Raw genomic sequence first — 22,835 nt, 5'->3', positions numbered from 1 at the left:
GTCTCAAGCCAACTCTCCTCGCCCTGGTCTAGGGGCTAACCTTCGAAAAATAAATAAATACAGAGAAAAAACTACTTAAAATTACAAGTTTTGGACAGAACCAAGGCCTTGCATGGTCCTTGGACTCAAGCCTATGGGGAAACCAAGAACTCAAAAAAGTTTTGGACAGAACCAAGGCCTTGCATGGTCCTCGGACTCAAGCCTATGGGGAAACCAAGTACTCAAAAGTTTTGGACAGAACCAAGGCCTTGCATGATCCTCGGACCCAAGCCTCTAGGGAAACCAACTACTTATAAGGAAAAACTACATTACAGGGACCTTAGGATTTATCCGAGGAAAACTCTCCACTAGCAATTGGGGTAGTTCCTAAGTTGCGAGGATTCTCAAGTCTGCTTTCGAATCTTCAGCACCAAAGGGATCGATGCAATATAGTGCAATGTGTCGCCTGAAAAGCGATCGGGGTTCCCTACTACTCAGTCAACTCCTCGGATGGATTATTTTGAGATTATCATTCTCGGACGGTATTCTCGCACTTATCACAGAATATTCAGTTGTTTCCTCGGTTAGTTCCTAAGTCTAACTTACTATGAATTATTGTCGTAATGCCTGGTAGTGTTGGTAAATCAAAATTAGTTGGATTATGTTTCAAGGTTTCCTGCTCTAAGTATCATTGAAGAAACACACACATAGAGCACACCCTTTCACAAAATAGTGTTGCAAAAAGAATAGTATTCAGAACAAGTAAATAAACTCCCCTTTTTACTAAAACAAAGAAATAGTACAGCGTACAATGAAAAGCTGGAATCAGCTTATGTCAAAGCTTACTACATAATTGAAAAGGAAAATACAAGAGAATAAGGCAAAGCCGAGGAGGCAGTACAGACGAGAGGTTGGCTTCTAAAGCTAACCACATAATCAAAAGGAAAGATACAAAAGAATAAGATAAAGCCGAGGTGATGGCACAGAGGAGAGGTTGGCTACTGCTTCAAGACCTTGTTCTTCCTCAATGCTTTTACATGCCCATAACTCAGGCAGCAAAAGAACCCAACTTGGGGCCTACACCGTCGAAGAAAAGGTGCAGAGAGAGCCCAACTTCAGGTTAGCGTAGCTGAAGAAAAGGTGCATGAAACCCAACTTGAGCCTCACACCGCTGAAGGAAAGGTGCAGGGAGCCGGAAGTTGAGGAGCCTTCACCAAAAATTTGCCTGCAACCAGGCAGAGGCGATGATGGCGGAGAGTCTTTCTTCTGACACACCAAAATTCTGGCATGAACAGAACCTGCTTCGGATTTTGACTAAAAGGGGGAGAAACACCCTTTCCCCTCTGTCGAAACGGAATATTCTCTTGAATTTATGCCTCCTTTGCCCGTACCTTACTATTTTGAGTCTCAGGAGGACACGACGCCTCTGTGGCGAAGAGAGTTCCTTTCCCCAATCCTCGCCTCAAACATGTTATACTAAGGGAGGATAGCACCGGATATGGGAGTTGTGATTTGGGAGGAAACTGCAGGATTTGTGCGTAGGTAAAGCAACTTTCTCTCCTATTTATTTAAAAAGACAAGGTGGTGGCATTTAATTCACGCAGCGTCCCAAGGAAGGCTACAGACAAAATGGCTCTGGCTCAATTTCCAACGCCACCTGCAACCATGAGATTAAAGGAGTCTCATGAAGGCGCACCTCGAACACTGGGACGCCAAAGAGTATCGCGTGACCAAAGATTACAGAAATACCTCTTAATTTGTGGGCCTAGTGAATTCGCGACCCAGGCCCGTTCTACATGGAGGCCCAGGGGCTATGGCCCACGCCGAGGAATAGCTGTCGCCGAGGACAACCTCCTGCTCGGCACCTCGTGAAATACCTGAGGAAAGGGAGAAACTGAACTCAAAAAAGGTGTTGGTCAGAACCAAGGCCTTGCATGGTCCTCGGACTCAAGCCTATGGGGAAACCAAGCACTCAAAAAGTTTTGGACAGAACCAAGGCCTTGCATGGTCCTCGGACTCAAGCCTATGGGGAAACCAAGCACTCAAAAAAGTTTTGGACAGAACCAAGGCCTTGCATGGTCCTCGGACTCAAGCCTATGGGGAAACCAAGCACTCAAAAAAGTTTTGGACAGAACCAAGGCCTTGCATGGTCCTCGGACTCAAGCCTATGGGGAAACCAAGCACTCAAAAAAAGTTTTGGACAGAACCAAGGCCTTGCATGGTCCTCGGACTCAAGCCTATGGGGAAACCAAGCACTCAAAAAAGTTTTGGACAGAACCAAGGCCTTGCATGGTCCTCGGACTCAAGCCTATGGGGAAACCAAGCACTCAAAAAAAGTTTTGGACAGAACCAAGGCCTTGCATGGTCTTCGGACTCAAGCCTATGGGGAAACCAAGCACTCAAAAAAGTTTTGGACAGAACCAAGGTCTTGCATGGTCCTCGGACTCAAGCCTATGGGGAAACCAAGCACTCAAAAATTTTTTGGACAGAATCAAGGCCTTGCATGATCCTCGGACTCAAGCCTATGGGGAAACCAAGCACTCAAAAAAGTTTTGGACAGAACCAAGGCCTTGCATGGTCCTCGGACTCAAGCCTATGGGGAAACCAAGTACTCAAAAGAAAAAACATAAGTTTTGGACAGAACCAAGGCCTTGCATGGTCCTCGGACTCAAGCCTATGGGGAGACCACCTACTTGGATGACAAAACTAGGTGTTGGTCAGAGCCAAGGCGTTGCGAAGTCTTCGGACTCAAGCCTATTGGGACGCCAACTACTCGGATGGGGAAAGTCCTCGGCTCAAATACTGTAAAATGTTAAGGCCAATAAAAGTGTTAGGATGATAGCGAGACGCCCTACTATTCGGTAGCCTAAGGGGGCTGTTCATTTTTGCGGGTGATATGTCTTCGGATGATTACTTCCTACACCGCATAGAGCATCCAGTTCTAACCTTGGCATTGCTTTGGGTAAGTATCGTTATTCACAGGTAGGCATTGCTGTGTCAAACAATTCTATTAAAGTTATAGTGATATCTTTTTGTTAGCAAGTATTTTGGCCTTAGTTATCATTGATTCAAATGCTATACTATTATGCCGAGCAGCGTTTGCAAATTTGTAAAAACATAGAGACAGAACATGCGAAGTAAGATAACAACAATTTTTATTAATATGAAAAATTATTACAACGTACAAAGAGGGGCTTGAACAAGCCTATACAAAAGGTGAACTGCCGAAGCAGCGATAACATCCGCAATACAGATAAGTAAACATTCAGGTGTCTTTTAAACTCGTCTTCAAAGTCTCTCCAATCTCTGCCTCAGTATTGCTCACATTGAGAGAAGAACCTGCTTTAGAAAAAGATGAAGGAGAAGGAAGAAGAAGATGAAGGAGAAGGAAGAAGAGGATGGAGGAGATGAATGAGGAAGATGGAGGAGATGAATGAGGAAGATGGAGGACATGAGTAAAAGAAGGAGGAGAAGAAGAGGGAAGAGATGGAGAGAAAGAGAAAGGAGCAAAAGAGGGAGAAGGAAAAGCACCAGGATGGACCTGGTGGTGGAAAGAAGAAGAAAGAGAGGCAAAGGGAGGCGCTAGTGAACGAAGAGAGGAAGAAGCAGGGGCACTTAGTCCCTGCCCCAGTCCTGACTCCTAACACACTGGTGCCATGTTAGATATGCTCATGAGAGAGCGGGTGGTACTGATGATGTGCTTCCTCGGCTTAGTCACGCCGAAAGTGTGACGTGACGAGTTCCTGCTTCGGATTTTGGCTGAAAGGAAGGCGAGACAAATCTTGAGTCTCCGCCATCCTTGCCCTGACCGAGCCATTTCGAGCTTCGTTAGAACATGGTGTTTCTGGGAGGGGAATGGTTTTTTCATTGCTTATTACTACGGTGAGTGTATTTCAGGTTAAGGTATAACCGGAGAGTAAAAGTAAACTCTGGAAGGAATCTAAGGGTTTCAAATTTTGGGGGGATTAGAGGGATTCATTTGTGGGAGAAACAACTCTTGTTTCTTCTCTTTATATAGGGGACGAAGAGGAGAGTACTTAATGCGTTTAGATCTCCAAGGAAATCTGCAAACAAGAATACATCCGTTTCATTCCCCCACGCCATCAAAAATCGTTGAATCTGGGAGGTCTCGTAAAGGGAAGATATTAAAGACGCGCTTCGGATAACCAAACGGTATAAACGCATTGTGCGCAAATTAAGGGGAACATCTTGTAGACCGGTACACTCCCTGGGCAGGTGAAGAGTCGTCGGCGTCAGTCAAGGGCTAAATTAAATGAGCCATAATGAAGGCTCGGTATTACCAAAACCCCCCTCTTCAACCATGATGTTGGACAGCAGGGTTTTGAGGGGCTATTGTGGGGCCCAATAATTTATGGGTCAGGCCCACTTGCTCATGGGGAGTCCGAAGGCCCAAGCCGAAAAAGGTTATGGCCCAGGCTCAAAAATATAAGGCAAAAAATGGCCCAGAGATGCAGCCGAGGACGGTTTAGTCCTCGGCAGACCCAAAGCTCCCTTGAGAAGAGGGGTAAAAAAGAGGTATAGGAACAAATTTGTAAGGAGATCTAAAATATCTTGGGAAAGTTACCCTTACTACCCTTCCCAGATAAGACTCTGCACCTAACAGAGCCGTATTATTCAGCTTTATCAACCATCCCCAACAATTCTGGGATTAGACTGACGGGACAAATATCAGTCTTGTAAAGGCTGACCCTACACGTGGACGAAGGACAGCGAACGCAGGCTAGTATAAAAGAAAAAGGAGGGACTCCCATCCAGGGGGGGGGGGGGGAAAGACTTCATGGATGAAAACATCTTAACAACTCATGCACATCATAGAAAAAACCCACTATTGGGTAACCGGGGTAAAACCTTAATGATCCTCGGACCAAGTCCGAGGAGATCAACCTCGCAGGATACGACGCTATAAGGTTTAAAGGCTCAAACCCAACTCCCTTTCCTACATGAATTCCTCTAAAATCAAGACCGGACCATCGCCCCGTGATCGAAGGCAAGCCTTTCAAGCCCACTCTCTACAAATCATATTGTGAGGGATCTTTCATGTACGAGCCCAACATCATTATTGGGCTGCTAAAAAAGTCGTGTCCCTACATATATTATAAAAAATAAGATAATATTAATTAGTTATTTGATTAGATTTTTTATGCATTTCATGAGCAGTTGAGACTTAGCATTTATATTAATAAAATGAGTAATGAATGAATTGAGACTTAGTTTGACTTTGAATATGTGCATGTGATTCTTGAATTTCATAGGTATATACTAATTTAATCTAATATTAGTGAAAATTATTCTTTTATCTAGATTAATTACTAAAAATTTTTGTAAAAAAAAAAAAACCAAAATGTCTTTTTGGGACACCAAAAATTACAGTGAACAATTCTAGGAGCCTAATACAACTATTTGGCACACCTAACAACAATTTTTAGACTATGATCATTATCCTCTCACACTAATTTACTCTCAAAAATTTAGTTGGGACCCAATAGTTTTTTTCCATGAATATTATCATAGTTCCATTGGGGACTTTTGTTGGTCACCTATAAAACCTTTAGTAAAAACAAAAAATAATGCACCATAATAACCCACTGGTAAAATATAATAATTTTAATAAATTAAGTGATTTTTAGTTTCAAGAGTTGAGTCATTTAACTACATTAAATTTTCCCTCTTTTTAAAAAGTTGTCATTCATTCATAGAGTTTTTAACAGTATTCTATGTGTAGTGCGCTCTTGCTTTTTCAAACATTAATTTTATTTGACATATGTGAGTAAATATGACAATGGAATGTTTTGATTTAGTTGAGGTTGAAAATCAATCCCAACCATGAGGTCCATCACATGACTCATCAACACCTAATTAATCATATGACATATCACGGCCTGATCATTCACTTGACCCATCAACTAATCAATCAGGGACTCTATTAGACACTCACCCTCAAGTCGATGACTATTCATATATGGAAGTAAAATTTCAAATTACAGCTAGCTATGAATATGATTACTTATGTTTTTAGTCCTTATAGCATGTAACACTCCATGGCCCGCACTCTAAAAATTAATTACTATCTTAAATATTTATAATTCATTTAATAATATAAAATTTACAAAAAAAAAAAAGTGAAAAAAAATTTACCTAGTACTTGATTTCGTGAAAGTAAAGTACCATACAAAAAAAAAAAGAAAGATAAATCACTCCACGGTCCACACTCTAAAAACTAATTACTATCTTAAATAATTATAATCCACTTAATAATATAAAATCTACAAAAGAAAAAAAAATGAAAAAAAAATTTACGCAGTACTTGATTTCTTGAAAATAAAGTACCAAACAAAAAGAAAAAGAAAAAGAAAAGATAAAGATAAATCACTCTACAGTCCACACTCTAAATATTAATTACTATCTTAAATATTTATAATCCACTTAATAATATAAAATTTACAAAAGCAAAAAAAAAGTGAAAAAAAAATTTACCTAGTACTTGATTTCTTGAAAATAAAGTATCATAGAAAAAGAAAAAAGAAAAAAAAAAAAGAAAAAGAAAAATCATTCCACAGTCCACACTCTAAATACTAATAATTATATTAAATATTTATAATTCACTTAATAATATAAAATTTATAAAATAAAAAAAAGGTGGAAAATTTTTTTTTACCTAGTATTTGATTTCTTGAAAATAAAGTACCATACAAAAAGAAAAAGAAAAATAAATGATAAAAATAAACATTCCACAGTCCACTCTCTAAATACTAATAACTATCTTAAATATTTATAATCCACTTAATAATATAAAATTTACAAAAAAAAAAAAAATTCTCAACACTTTATTTCTTGAAAGTAAAGTACCATACAAAAAGAAGAAAAAAAAGAAGAAAAAAAAAAATCACTCCACAGTCCACACTTTAAATACTAATTACTATCTTAAATATTTATAATCCACTTAATAATATAAAATTTACAAAAGAAAAAAAAAGGGTGAAAAAAATTTACCCAATACTTAATTTCTTGAAAGTAAAGTAATACATAAAAAGAAAAAAAAAGATAAAGATAAATTACTCCACAGTCCACATTCTAAATACTAATTACTATCTTAAATATTTATAATCCACTTAATAATATAAAATTTACAAAAGAAAAAAAAGTGAAAAAAAATTTACTCAGTACTTGATTTCTTCAAAGTAAAGTACCATACAAAAAGAAAAAGGAAAAAAGAAGAAAATAAAGATAAATCACTTCACAGTTCACACTCTAAATGCTAATTACTACCTTAAATATTTATAATCCACTTAATAATATAAAATTTGCAAAAGAAAAAAAAATTTACCTAGTACTTGATTTCTTGAAATTAAAGTACCATACAAAAAGAAAGAAAAAAAAGAAGATAAAGATAAATCACTCCACAATCCACACTCTAAATACTAATTACTATCTTAAATATTTATAATCCACTTAATAATATAAAATTTACAATAAAAAAATGTGCAAAAAAAATTTACACCGTACTTTATTTCTTTAAAGTAAAGTACCACGAAAAAAAAAAAAGGAAAAAGATAAAGATAAACCACTCCATAGTTTACACTAAATACTAATTACTACCTTAAATATTTATAATCCACTTAATAATACAAAATTTAGCTACATAGAGCTTTTAACTTTATTTAAGGATAAAAGGCAGACATAGAGGTTTAACATTTGATGTACACAATTGTGGGGGTGGATCAGACCTTGAAGGTTTTGAGCTACACATGGGTGGAGAGTTCAGACTTGGGTCATAAATCATAATAGCTGGACTTGGGCTTTTTGTCTATTTTGAGAAGGTAGTCATTTATTCTTAAAGAATTACATTTGTTTGGTCTAATTGTCAACCTCAGTCCATATCAACAACTAATGGTAAAAATAAGTTACTATAAGTTATTGGGTAATAGTTTAAAAACTTAATGAAAAAAGGTTTAAAAACTAAATGGAAGTTTAAAGCGTCACATGGTAGGACCTCATGCATTCTCACATGAGGTCTCTACTTTTATATATATATTGATGAGAAACTACTACATCACTCACTAACAAAATAAAAGGTGGAGATTAAAATTCATTACCACTTGTTATTGTGTATTTAAAATAAAAAGAGACTTCCAGTTAAAAAATACTGAAGATAAACCAAATCCTTAAAATAATATGTATGAAGTTATTTTTATGGCTGCACATTTCCTTTGTGACAAAATCATTATTACAAATAGTTTAAGAGTGGAAGAACACCAAATGACCAAATACAGTGCTATGGAACTTAAGAGCATCCACAACCCAAAATACCATCCTATCCTATTTTACCATCCCTAAAAACTACTTTATCAATTATACAATACTTCAGTATCCCAACTTTTATTTTACAATACAACATATTAAAATAATATTTCTACACAATAAAATAATATATCCCAAAACCCAAATAAAAACAAAAACCCAAAACCCAAATCACCTCTGCAACCACCTGCTACCACCACCACCACGAAGAACATACCCAAACTGATTTTTATCCCCAAAACTCAGTACCCAAACTGATTTTTACCAGTTGAAAACCAAAGTCATTTTCAAGCACAAAAAATAATAAAAATCACGACAACCCACAAAATCAAAATCAAAATCAAACTAAACCATGGCAGCTCCCAACTCCACACCAATTCAAAACCCAACCAACGCAACTGGACTTGAGAGACCTATAAACTCATCAAACCCACGCTGGACTTGAGAGACCCACAACCCACGACCCACACCGGACTTGAGAGAGCCACGACCCATGTTGGACTTGATGCACCCACGAATTGTGACGGAGCCATGATCCACGGGGAAGACGAGAAGCTTGGCGTTGGTAGTGATGGCGAGAGAGAGATGGGATGAGAGAGCTCAATCAGTGGGAGATAGACTTGAGAGAGTGGAGAGTCGGGAGACAGTTGAGAGAATAAAATAATATTTTTGGTTTTACAATTGAGCTACAATGCAAATCGCACTATAGCACAATTGAAATTTTTTTTGCAATAGTTACATTTTACAAGTTCTGATGGAGTGGGGATTTTGGGTCTTAATGCTAAAATATGCTTACATTTGGTATTTGGGCTGTGGACGCTCTAAGAGAAGATAACAAAATGAATTATAATATATTGCACATATATAAATACATGGTTCCAAGAGTGAATTGTCACAAATTCCTAATAATTTGTAAATAAAAAAAGAAAAAGAAATCATATGAATTTTCAAAGCCAAATTGTTACCACTATAATCCTTGATGTTTTTTTTTTTTTTTTTTTTTTTTTTTTTTTTTTTTTTTTAAATTGTACAATGAGTAAATTGATCTTAACACAAGCAAGAATTTCAAGGAATGTAGAAATAACACTATAGGCGCCAATTCATGCACTCCATAATTAACCCAAATAAAGAACAATTGCCATGTGATATCACCATGACTGATCTTGGAATACTCCATCTATGACGTTCACTTTCTTCTTCAATGCAAGCTTCAAATCCTCGATTGTTGTGATTCAACGATGTACACACAAATAGAAAGAAAGAAGGAAAACAACTATTTTCTTGTCAAAATGAGTATTAGCTTTCAATATAATTTTAGTTACAGCCATATGCTTGTCAACATCTAGAGAGAGAGAGCACCAGAGGAAGTGCCATCCAGCAAATTGGTGATTCCCAACGTGATCACAACCCACAAGGTTCAATATACTTTTAACATTGCCTCCTTCACATTAATGCTTTTGCATTTGTATTCTAGTTCTAGTACTTATATAAGAAGATTGGGAATAGAAGTTAGGCAATGCAAGAGTTAGATGTGAAGGTGGAGACGAAAAGCCCAAATCTTATATCAAGGCTGAGTAAATGAAAAACATTCTAAGAAAAAGAAAAGAAAAGGATATTCACCTTTTTTAAATGAGAGAGAGAGAAATGACCACATGGCACAGTAATAAACATTTAGGTAAAAGGTGAAAGGTCAAACAGAAAAATACTCTAAGGTAGCTGTTCAGGTATGCTAAAAGACATGAAGAGAAGAGAGATATGGAAGAAGTAAACTCTTCAAAGGGAGGCTACATGGCATAATCTCATGTTCTTCCGCATGAGGTCTCTTGATTTAGTATATGATATTTTGATATTGATATTGATGATTTGTGTTTGTGATTAAAAGGGTATTTTCCCTTAAGTTGGGGTATTACCAATTAAAATTTTTAAAATGGGAAGCACCTAAAGTGAAATTGAATTTCCTAATTGACTTGTGGCATGTTCAATTGTAAGTCTTTGGTAGTTTAGAAGTGGCAAGAATTGTTTTTGGGCAGTGAACTTGGGGAAAGTGTCCACTACTTATTTGTTAAAATGTGCATATACATCTTGTAAGGTGTTAAATCCATGGGGGGCATGTTTTAGTTTGTATTAGTCCTGACTACACAGACTCAACACTGTTTTTATATATATATATATATATATATATATATATATACTGGCAAGAACTCCAAAAACAGAAGCATGAGACTTTGTGTTTGCTTGAGACTTTTTGAACCACCATTGGAAGACATAGTCTTGTTTGGCCGCTTCATTTTGCATTGAACAATTAATATCTTTAGTTTTGGATTACTGTCACTGTTTTTGGTATCTTTCAATTATTTAAAGAGAAGCGTGAGCTCTTTGCTTCTTGGCAGCCTTAGGTTAGTTTGAAATCCGCTTATTTTGTTGAAACTGAAAATTTTTTGTTGAAAGTATTGTAGACAAAAGTAAAAGTTAGCTGAAATAGTACATTGAGATCCATGAATAGTATCAAAAAGTGCAGTGGGACCCATGAATAGTAGCAAAAATAAACTAAATAGTAAAATAAGTTGACAAAAATAATTTTTACCAAACACACACTTATAATAAAAAAAATAATGAGATTAAATTTTTATTTATTTGTTATATAATATCCCTATAAATTTTTTACTTTGAATGCATCCAAAAATGACATCAACAAAAAACAAAAGGAAGAGTTTCCTAGTTTGGACCGCCTTGATATTTATGAATAGTCAATGATGAGCAGCTGGGTGTAAGTGATATTTATGAATGGTCAATGATGAGCAGCTGGGTGTAAGGTAACTTGCATCATATACTGTTTCATCTCCACTTCTCTTTGCATTGTCTTTCTTTATCCTTGTTTTTGGTATCTGGTTTGATAATCATGGCTGGTGGAGTTGGTGAGGCTTTTCTTTCTGCTTTCCTTCAAGTGCTGTTTGACAGATTGGCTTCCCTCGAGTTCATAGACTTACTACGCTTCCGGAAGTTTGATGACTTGCTGGAAAAGCTGAAGATCACATTGCTGACTGTTACAGCATTGCTTAATGATGCTGAGGAGAAGCAATTCCATAGCCCTGCAGTGGAGAAGTGGCTGCACATGGCTAAAGATGCTCTTTATGATGCAGAGGACATATTGGATGAGCTTGCTACTGAAACTTTGAGGTATAAGCTAGAAGCTGAATCTAAGGCTGGCCCAAATCAGGTATGGAACTGGAACCTTATCTCCTCCCCTTGTAGCACTCCATCTAGTAGAGGGATAGAGTCAAAATTGAAAAAAATTATTGAGAAGTTAGAATTGATTGCCAAATATAAAGATGTTCTTGGTTTAAAAGACAATGTTGGGGGAAGGTCATTTGGGTTTAAACAAAGATTGCCAACAACTTCATTGGTAGATGAAACCTGTGTTTATGGCAGGGATCATGATAAAGATTTGATAATTGAGCAGCTACTAAGGGATGCACCAAGCAGTAAAATTGGTGTAGTTCCTATAGTTGGTATGGCAGGTATTGGTAAGACAACTCTTGCTCAAATTGTTTACAACAACGACAGAGTAGAGAAGCATTTTCATTTAAGAATTTGGGTCTGTGTGTCTGATCAGTTTGATGTAGTGAGGGTAACAAAAACAATTCTTAGGTCAGTCACTTTGAAACACACCGATCTCAATGACTTAAATCTGCTTCAAGTTAGTTTGAAAGAAAAATTGGTTGCGAAGAGATTTTTGCTTGTTTTAGATGATGTTTGGAACAAGAGAAATAATGATTGGGATCTCTTATGGAATCCATTAAAAACGGGGGCCAAAGGAAGTAAAATATTAGTAACAACACGCAATAAGGATGTTGCATCGAGCATGGGGACAGTTCCTGCTCATCATTTGAGAGTTTTGTCATTTGAAGATTGCTGGTTATTGTTCAGGAGCCAAGCATTTGAGAACATAAACAATGAAGTTTACCCAAATTTGGAGACAATTGGTAGAAAGGTTGTGGAGAAGTGTGAAGGCTTGCCCTTAGCAACTAAGAGACTGGGAATCCTGTTGCGCTCCAGACAAGAAGAGAACGAATGGAAAGACATATTGAACAGGAAAATATGGGATCTACCGGATGATGAAAGTGATATTCTTCAGAGTCTAAGGCTAAGCTATCATCACCTTCCTGCACATTTGAAGCAATGTTTTGCATACTGTTCAATATTCCCTACGGAATATGAATTTGACAAGGACACACTAGTTTTGTTATGGATGGCAGAAGGATTTGTGCAGCAACCTAAGGCTAAGAAAAGAGTGGAAGAAGTGGGTGGAGAATATTTTCGGGAGCTAGTATCAAGGTCATTCTTTCAAGAATCTATCAACAATAAATCACAATATGTAATGCATGGCCTCATTAGAGATTTAGCTCATTTTGTTTCTGGAAAATTTTGTTTCAGATTGGGGGATAAGCTGAAGGATGGTAATCAAAACAGAATTTTTGAGAAGGCTCGTCATTCCTCATACATTTGTGGCAGACGTGATGTGCTCTCAAAATTTGAGCCCTTTCAGGGAGTTGAATGCTTGCGCACCTTCCTACCCTTAGATCCAACAGGCATGATTGGAATCAGCTATTTGGCTAATAAAGTCCCTAGAGATCTCTTGCCAAAATTAACATATCTACGAGTGTTGTCATTTAATGCTTGTCGCATCACTCAATTGCCAGATTCCATAGGTGACTTGAAACATCTACGCTACCTGGACCTTTCTCATACGGCAATTAAAAGGTTACCTGACTCCACAGGTACTCTTTGCAATTTACAGACATTGATCCTATTGAATTGTCGGTCTCTCACTAAGTTGCCTGCAGAAATGGGGAGCCTAACAAACTTACGACATCTCCATATTAGTGGAAGCAGGTTAAAAGAGATGCCACAGCAAATTTGTAGATTGAAGAATCTCCAGTCTTTGTCTACTTTTGTTGTGGGTAAAGATGTTGAGTCAGGAATTAGAGACTTGAGGAACATGCTGCAACTTCAAGGATCACTTCTGATTTCAGGACTGAAAAATGTTGTCAGCTTTACTGATGCAATGGAGGCTAATTTGAAAAATAAGAAAGAACTTGATCAATTGGTATTACAATGGAGTACCAGCTTGGGAGATCCAATTAATGCTGTGGATGAAGAAGTATCACACAAGCCACAAGTTCTGAGACTTCTGAAAGATCTCAGCCTTGGAGGCTATAGTCGTAAAAGATTTCCAAGCTTTAGGGAAACCATGAAAGCTTATGAACAAGAATCTACCAAGCAAACATTGGAACGGAGCTACAGTTTAGATGATTCAAGAAATGAAACAGTTGAAACGGATGTTCTTGAGATGTTGCAACCACACAAAAACATGAAGGAAATCATAATCAAGGACTTTGAAGGTACAAAATTCCCAAGTTGGATTGGATCCCCTCTGTTCTCTAATCTGATTCTTGTGAGACTTAGTAATTGTAGAAATTGTAGTTCTCTGCCACCACTTGGGCAACTACCCTCTCTCAAAAACCTCACAGTGGAAGGAATGGATAGAATAAAAAGAATAGGGATTGAGTTCTGCGGGGATGGGTGTTCTTCTGCTATGCCTTTTCCATCCTTGGAGACTTTGAAGTTTGACAGCATGTTACAATGGGAGGAGTGGTCTTCTTCTGGAGTTGAAGGTAGGGAGGACTTCAATAACCTGCAAAATATTGAGATTCGCAACTGTCCTAAGCTAACAAAATTGCCTCACCACTTTCCTGGATTGAAAAGAATGAGTATTGAGGGGTGTGAAGAATTGGAAACTCTACCAAGGGTTTTGACTGTTGATGATAGCTTAGAACAAGGCAGAGAATTCCCATGCCTTCTTGAGCTTTCTATGTTGGCATGTCCCAACTTGAGAGAACTACCTCATCTCTTTCCTTCCTTGGCAATGCTTGAATTAGATGGATGCCAAGAATTGTTAGAACTTCCAATGCTTCCTTCAATCCATGAACTAGAAGTAAATAAGTTTAATGATGGGGTGTTACGAAGCATAGCTAAGCTCACCTCGCTTACCTACTTGCGTATGTGTCATATATCCAAGATCAAATGTTTGCTTGAAGGGTGTTTTCAAAAGTTAACAACTCTTGAAGAATTACGGATAACTCATCTTAACGAACTGAAAACTTTATCCAATGAAATTGGATTGCAAAATCTCCAATGCCTTCAACGATTGGAGATTTCAGGATGTCCATTATTAATAGAGTTGCCACAAAAGTTATACGAACTTTCATCTTTGAAGGAGTTGAGGGTCTCAGAATGTCCCTCGCTTGTGTCCTTTCCTGAAACAAGCTTGCCTTCAACGCTCATAGGCCTTGAGATCATAGATTGTGAGGCTTTGCAAGTCCTACCTGGGTGGAGAATGCATTACAATGAGAAGGCATCTCTTTTACTTGAATACTTGGTAATTGAAGGTTGTTCTTCTCTCACATCTTTACCAAGAGGCCAATTGCCAAGCACGCTTAAACAACTTGAAATCCATAACTGCATGAATTTGGAGTCAGTTCCAGAGCAGATGATTCATAACGATAGTTGTCTTGAATTCTTTATGATTTCATTGTGCCATTCTGTTACCTCCTTCTCAGAAAGTACATTTGTGATTTCCACGGTCACATCCAGCACTGCCATGAACCTGAAGGAGCTCATTATCAACAGTTGTTCAAACCTCAAGTCATTACCTAGAGGCCTACACAACCACACGAGTCTCGATTACTTGGAAATAGTTGAGTGCCCATTGCTTCTGTCTTTTCCAGAACCTGGCTTGCCACCCTTGCTCCGATCAATGAGAATATCAAATTGCAGTAGTCTCAAGTCCCTACCAAATCAGATGTACAGACTCACATCTCTTCAAGACCTGCACATAGATGGTTGCTCAAGTCTTTTTTCATTTCCCGAGGGGGGGTTTACCATCCAATCTGTTGTCACTTTCAATCTTAGACTGCGAGAATCTCAAGCCTTCATATGAGTGGGGGCTGCACAGACTAACTACTCTCATGGACTTCTCTTTTGGTGGATGTCAGGGGTTAGTATCATTTCCTGAGAAGTGGTTGCTGCCCACCAGTTTATCCTCTCTTTGTCTTCAACGACTGCCAAATCTTGAATCCCTGCCCAAGGGACTGCAAAACCTCACCTCTCTCGATAATCTGGACATATGGGAATGTGACAGGCTTCAAAGCTTGCCAGACAGCTCAAATAGTTCAGAATTTGAAATTTTGGGATGCCCTTTGATATACATTTAGTTGAGAAACAAAAAGTTCCATCTACATGCATTTGAGTAGTCATTGTTTTGCTATCTATCATCTTCCTATAGTATTTCATGAACCAGCCAAAGATTCCCATACTTGTAAGAAGAATGCCTGCCTACTTGCTATGGTGTGTTACTTTGACCCAAGATAATCCAATAGCTTGCAAAGCCTCCGTCAAAGAATATTACTGGTGATTTTTTTTCAAAATTCCAGTATCATTTACACTCATACAGCATTATGAAAACACCACATATTTGCTAAATATTTTGTTCTCACGGACAATGACAGGTTCTTGCTGTGCTCTCAGAAATAAGATGAAAAAATAACCAGTGAGTTCTTGATTGTGAGACTTCTACTTACTTGACACCAGTGCAGTGGTAACAATTCAGTGTATTTATTTATCAACAATTGATTGTGAGCTACACTATTTTTTGCAGTTATTTTTTTTCCCAATCAACAATTGCAATTTCTATTCATGAATATAGTAACCGGAAAATTCTGCTGAAAAAGATGTTTTATTTGACAAATATGTGAGGTTTAAAGATGTGGAAATAGCTTGGGCAGAATAGTACGTGAGGAACATGTCTTTGTTTGCATTTGTCCAGATTTCAGAGGCTCATGGCAGGACCTCATGCTTTCCTGCACAAGGTTTCTGCCTTTATATATATATATATATATATATATATTGATGATTGATTACTGTCAAAGGAGGTGCTAAAAATAGTTTCAGTTCTGAAGGTAAATGTTTCGCTTCTAGGGTAAGGTACTTGGCTATTAGGAATGGTTTTGGTTCAAGGTAAAACTTTCATTTCTATAGTAACTATTAGGAATAGTAAATACAATCAACTTGACCACACTGATACATGCAATGGAGTTTTCGATCAAATCTATATCTATATATTACTAAAAGTTGAAGCGTAGCGTTTAATACTGCTGCTCTCATGTTGCGCCACATCAGCTGTCATGTTATTTTTTTTTTAGAACATAATTTTTCCTTCAATTTTAAAATGGTTTTTACAATTTTCAGCCCTATAAATCCCAGCCCTATAAATGCAGCCCATTACTTATTTATTTACTTCCACTATCACCCTATAATAAATTTGTATAATTAATCCAGCCCACCTCTTATTTATTTAGTTCCACTATCAAGCCCAACACAACGCCTTTTCAGTTCAGCTTAAAGGAAAAAAATAAAAAATAAAAAACATTGAAGCCGGTTTTGTATGAGCCTTTTCAGCTTAAAGGAAGAAAAAAAAAGGTGGAAGGCTTCAGGGTTTTGAGTGACCAAATAGAAACCTGAGGAGACAAAGAGTTTGTAGATTGTAACGTGGAGGGAAGCTTAAAGGGAGGAAAAAAAAAAAAAAAAACGTTGAAGCCTTCAGGTATTGCGTGAGAAAACAGAGAGTTTGAAAGTTACCCACCTTCCTACTCTACCGTTTCTCAGTAATGGTTGCCTATCTGATTTCCTTCATTCTTTTATTCCTTTCCACACAGTGTATAAATACTGACAGAACTTGCCTGCTTTGGTTGAGGTATCTCTACATCTCAATTCCTTTTTTTGGGTGCAAAACTTTTATGCTTTGTTTATCTTTACATCTCAATATGTTTTTTTGGGTGCAAAACTTTTATGCTCTGTTTATATTAATATGAGACCCTTTTTTTTTTTTTTTTCATTTGTTTGTGTTTGTATTTATATTAGACGAGCATCCTTGGCATGCCATTGATGTGCTTGTGAGATTGCCTGAATGTCATTTCAAAAATAAAAGGACCTATTTATGTTGCTCAATAGTGCTATAATTTTACAGCCAAAAAAACTATATTATTTTACCTAGGTTTATTTGGAAATATCTCAGGTCTCATTTTTTTTAATATGTTGTGGCTTATTGGAAGAATGTAAGACTCTAAAGTATAAAGTGTTGGTGGCACGTCAAAATTTTTGTGGTAAGTTTTCTGCATAATTCTACATAATTTTACTACATAATCCTTGGCAGCCAAATAAACTATTTTATTTTACCATTGTATACTACATCATTTAGATTGATATCCACTTCCAACAATTGATATTGGATCGTACTTCAATATCATGATTGTATAACATGGATTGGGTTTTAGAATCAAAGCAAATTGTTTTTGGTGTTTCAATTTTTGTGGTAAGTTTTCTGCATAATTTTACTGTATAATCCTTGGCTTGCCATTGATATGTTTGTGAGATTATTTGAATGTCGTTTCAAAAGTAGAAGGAGCCGTTTATGTTGTTGATTACATGTCGTTTCAAAAAGAACATGAGCCAAATGTACTTAGCAATAATCTTGTCAGTAAATGGAGTGAGGTCCAAATTTAGTAGATCTTCCATCCTATTGATAGTACCATTTTCAGACTTCATAGCAAAAACTTGAAACTTAGCAGAGCTTTTAGATAACCATTTCTTATTATGTTTCAACAATAGAGAACTCCACATCTTTGTTGTCATGGGACTTGAACTCACAGAATTCCTTGTAATTCTAATATGCCATTGTGTAGAGGGTGCTAAAATCTGTGCCATGTTTCAGTTGCTCCCCACTCTGAAAAAAAAAAAAAGGCTTTGGATTTAGACTAAAAAGTTACATAGATTGGAAAGGTATTGAATGATAAACTGTGATTCAATATGGTTCCTATCAATTTTCACTAAAGCAAACTCAATAATTCTAACCAAGACCATCACAATACAGTGTTATGAATATGATGAAATCTCAAGTAAAATGAATGCCTAGACAACTGATAAGTTTGCATCTCTCTTTTTCATCATATGTTATGTTGTATCATCATTTATAATCATTGTGGAGAGATGAATACCTAGCAACTTACATTACCTTTAGAGAGGAGGGGAAAAAAATCTAAAGTTACAGAATCAAATTAAGCAGTAGAATTGGTTATAAAAAAAGTCACACACAACTACAAAATGAATATGAGAAAATTTAACATTTGTGAAGGACAATTTGGAAAAAAATTGTAATCCACAAATATGAAGTTCAACATAGTTGACTTTGTGGCCAATTACTTTATGACTCTATCCTAAGAATTGGCATCTACTGATTGAGAAAAAAAAATTTCAAAAAAAATTTCAAAAAAAAAAAAAAAAAAACTTCTTTGCATCATCAGGTGCTCATATTTTGAAATTCTTTTGGAATTTCACAATTTAGTGTAACATTAAGCTTGGAGATAAGAAAAGACTAAGCAATAAGTGCTTCAAAAGCAATGACTAGGCTTATTACCATCGAGTCATAAACTTTTTGGAAACCCAACTCTGAAGGACAGAATAGCATGCCTAAAAAGAATGGTTTGTAAGTGATTGGAGAGAGAGGAAGCTCAGTTAAAAATAATTCAAATTATTTTTGAAATTGCAAGGAAAACAAGTAGGCTACTCAACATTGGTTTGTAAGTTTTGAATTACCCTTACCCTCATAGTTTCAGTCTCATTTAATGAGCAACTTCATTGATTATGAAAACTAAGTTTTCAGTGTGGTGGTACTAATTGAAGTTTTCTAGAAGGTGACAACATTGGTTGGATATCCAAGTTGTTTGGAGTTGGTTGGAAAATTAATTGATGTGAATTCCATCGATTCCCATATTTGGTGGGTGCTTTGCATGTTTGATTGGATTGTAATGCCTAAACCATGTCTCAAAAGATATTTGCTTTTATGATAATGTATTTACAAAGCCATTAAAGTAATTTTGTACACTTAAAAAATCTATTGCACACCATTTTCCTGCTTTTGTAGGTAGCTTTTTTGGAATGAATTACGGTTTATTGTTAAGAGTTAATTGTATAGCTGCTTTAAGTAACTGTATGTTGGTTTTATTAACTTGAGTTGGGTTGTAGCTTAATTTGTTGATTTGGTACAATTTGGTTAGGTTAACGTGTGGGGAAGTTCTAGGTAGGGATAAGCCAAAAATAGCATGACAATCATGTAGTGCAAAATCAAGCAATATTGTAGCAGCTGAAGAAAATTTCCCAATACAATATTTATACCTGTAAACTTTCATCCGAACCATTGTCTCTTGCCACAAACTATGATGCAAGAGCCACATCATCACCTTCCATAGTATCCCATATGCCTTTTGGGATATGATTTTACAGATTCTCTTTTGTAACACACAATAAATAACTGAAGTACATCAGCCATGTGCCTCCTTGGTCCACAAGTGTCATAGATAGATCCAGAGCTATTACCACTATGAAGGCAAAGGTAGCAATCTATCTGGATAAAAAACAAATATGCGAGTGGTCAGAGCTTGATACAGTTGCACATAGTCAAAATATATTACTTCTACTTTTTTGCAGTGTATTGTTTAATGAGTTGCTTTGTTGGAAAATTCCACTGTTGCCCGAACAGTTTGTGTAACCAAAGAAAATAACCAAAAAAAAAGAAAAAGGACATTGTTGAATGAGTTGCTTTGTTGGGAAATTCCATTGTAAATAAAGTTGGAATGTTTCTTCAAGTACGTCCAACAATCAATTATAAATAAAATGAAAAGGCTATGCTAAAATATTTTTATATTATCTTTTGGTATGTTTGAATAATTTTATATTATCTTTTGGTTGTGTAGGGTGTTTAGTTCAAAAGCTGGATTGTTTCTTCAAGTATTTGTAACTTTTAATTATAAATAAAATGAAAAGGCTATGCTAAAATATTTTTTATATTTTCTTTTGGTCGTGTAGGTTGTTCATATTTTGTACCAGTTGATTATGGATTATCTATTAAATTGCAAGTTCAACAGCTAGATTGTGTATGTCCAAATCTCAATTAATGAAAAGGCTATTATAGAATTGAGATTATATTATCTTTTGATGTAAAAACTAATTTTTATATTATCTTTTGGTTTCTACCAAATTATAATGGATTATCTTGGGGGAATTTTATAAATAAAAAATTTTCCAAATACTTTAGAACCACATGATATTCAAATTTTGAAATGATCGTCATATGAGATTGTAAAATAATTCAGTAAAAATTCCAAACTCTATAGAATCAAAAGATGTTTAGATTTTGAGATAACCGTTAGATGAGATTGTAATATGTTTAGAGATTAGATATTTTCTATTGAAAAACATGACTGGTGCAAAAATATCACATAAAAGGTCTTGGTGTTGAATGATGTGGACACATGTCATCGTTTTGATTACTATTTTAATTACCAGTTGCTCACAAGTTACCTATTAATTCACATGTTTTTAAGCTGGATTGTTTCTTCAAGTATTTGTAACTTTTAATTATAAATAAATTGAAAAGGCTACGCTAAAATATTTTTTAAATTTTTATTTGGTTGTGTTGGTTGTTCATATTTTCTAGCAGTTGATTATGGAATACTTATTAAATTGCAAGTTGAATAGCTATAAAATGAAAAGGCTATGCTAAGATATTTTTTATATTTTGTTTTGGTTGTGTAGGTTGTTCATATTTTCTACCAGTTGATTACGAATTATCTATTAAATTGCCAGTTCAATAGCTGGATTGTTTTGTAAAGTATGTCCAACTCTCATTTAATGATGTTATCTTTTGGTGTGCTAAAATAATTTTTATATTATCTTTTGGTTTCTACAAATATATAACCCAAACAAGTTGGAAAATGGGGGAATTTTATAAATAAAAAATTTTCAAAATACTTTAGAACCACATGATATTCAATTTTTGAGATAATCGTCAGATAAGATTATAAAATAATTCAGTAAAAATTCCAAATTCTTTAGAACCACATGATGTTCGGATTTTGAGATAACCGTCAAATAAAATTGTAATATGTTTAGAGATTATATATTTTCTATTGAAAACCATGACTGGTGCAAAAATATCACATAGAAGGTCTTGGTGTTCAATGATGTGGACACATGTCATCGTTTTGATTACTATTTTAACCACCAGTTGCTCACAAGTTACCTGTTAATTTACATGTTTTTAAGCTGGATTGTTTCTTCAAGTATTTGTAACTTTTAATTATAAATAAAATGAAAAGGCTATGCTAAAATATTTTTTATATATTTTTTTTGGTTGTGTAGGTGGTTCATATTTCCTACCTTGATTACGAATTATGTATTAAATTGCAAGTTCAACAGCTGGATTGTTTCGTAAAGTATGTCCAACTCTCAATTAATGAAAAGGCTATTATAAAATTGAGATTATATTATCTTTTGGTGTGCTAAAATAATTTTTATATTATCTTTTGGTTTCTACCAAATTATAATGGATTAGCTATTAAATTGCAAGTTCACACAAGCTGGAATATTTCTTCAAGTCTCTCTAAAATGAAATGCTTTGCTAAATTAGTCCTTATATTATTGGTAGGGTGTTCATGTTATCCACCAGTTATTTCAAATGATCTTTTACTATAATGATGGTTAGTAAATGATGGTTGGTAGGTACTATAGAGTCACGTCAGCAGTATGGTGTCTATCTTTCAATTTGAAATTTTACTGAATTACATTCCCACAATACAAAAGAATATAAAACCCAGATAAGTTGGGAAAATAGGGGAATTTTATAAATGAAAATTTTTCCAAATACTTTAGAACCACATGATATTTAAAATTTGAGATAACCATCAGAAGAGATTGTAAAATAATTCAGTAAAAATTCCAAATTTTTTAGAACCACATGATGTTTAGAGTTTTAGATAATCGTCAAATGAGATTGTAATATGTTTAGAGATTAGATATTTTCTATTGAAAAACATGATTGGTGCAAAAATATCACATAAAAGGTCTTGGTGTTGAATGATATGGACACCTATTTATAAAATTTCCAATCCTATTTATAATACTAATCTCTATCTTTAAATGAATAGATCTTTTTATTATTATTAATATTTATTTAAAAAGACTTGCAACAACTTAATTACAGTCCTCTAAAGTTTTCACCTAGCATGATGCTAACTTCAAATTTATAAAATCCTTTCTATCTAATTTTAAGTTAGTTAAATTTTACTAACTTGGGAAGACGGTTGATCAATTCTGGACTGACTACAAGGCCAAGTATAGTTGTATCCTTTCCACATTTAATTCCAAGACAATACCTTCTATCATCATGAATCCTACAATATATTGTTTATACATATATAATGCAGCTTTTAAGTGCTCTTGTGTCTCTGTGCACGTAGAAGCAGTTTTTGTCTTGCATCCTTTGCAAGAGTTAGCGTGACCTCCCGGGGGTGAGGTCGAGGTGGACTTTGGTTTTTTTCTAGTTAGCAATACCCTCTGGGGTGGTCACCGTCAGAAGTATTCAA

The 22,835-nt window shown here is 35.6% G+C and overlaps 1 protein-coding gene across 1 annotated transcript; it reads left to right on the top strand.

Annotated features, from left to right (window-relative positions):
• The first annotated feature begins 11,079 nt into the window (after window positions 1-11,079).
• Window positions 11,080-16,038, top strand: LOC126723615 (putative disease resistance protein At3g14460). The gene is made up of 2 exons (XM_050427202.1): window positions 11,080-15,768; window positions 15,867-16,038. The coding sequence occupies exon 1, from the start codon at window positions 11,198-11,200 to the stop codon at window positions 15,296-15,298; it is 4,101 nt and encodes a 1,366-aa protein (XP_050283159.1). The 5' UTR covers window positions 11,080-11,197; the 3' UTR covers window positions 15,299-15,768; window positions 15,867-16,038.
• Window positions 16,039-22,835: the final 6,797 nt, after the last annotated feature.

Source organism: Quercus robur, chromosome 4, assembly GCF_932294415.1.
Source record: "Quercus robur chromosome 4, dhQueRobu3.1, whole genome shotgun sequence".
NCBI lineage: Eukaryota > Viridiplantae > Streptophyta > Magnoliopsida > Fagales > Fagaceae > Quercus > Quercus robur.
The sequence above is the reverse complement of the archived record's forward strand: the minus strand, read 5'-3'. Positions and strand labels throughout refer to the sequence as shown.

Bases quoted from the DNA above. Each gene is read 5' to 3' on its own strand.
- LOC126723615 (XM_050427202.1), top strand. From the start codon at position 11,198: ATGGCTGGTGGAGTTGGTGAGGCTTTTCTTTCTGCTTTCCTTCAAGTG.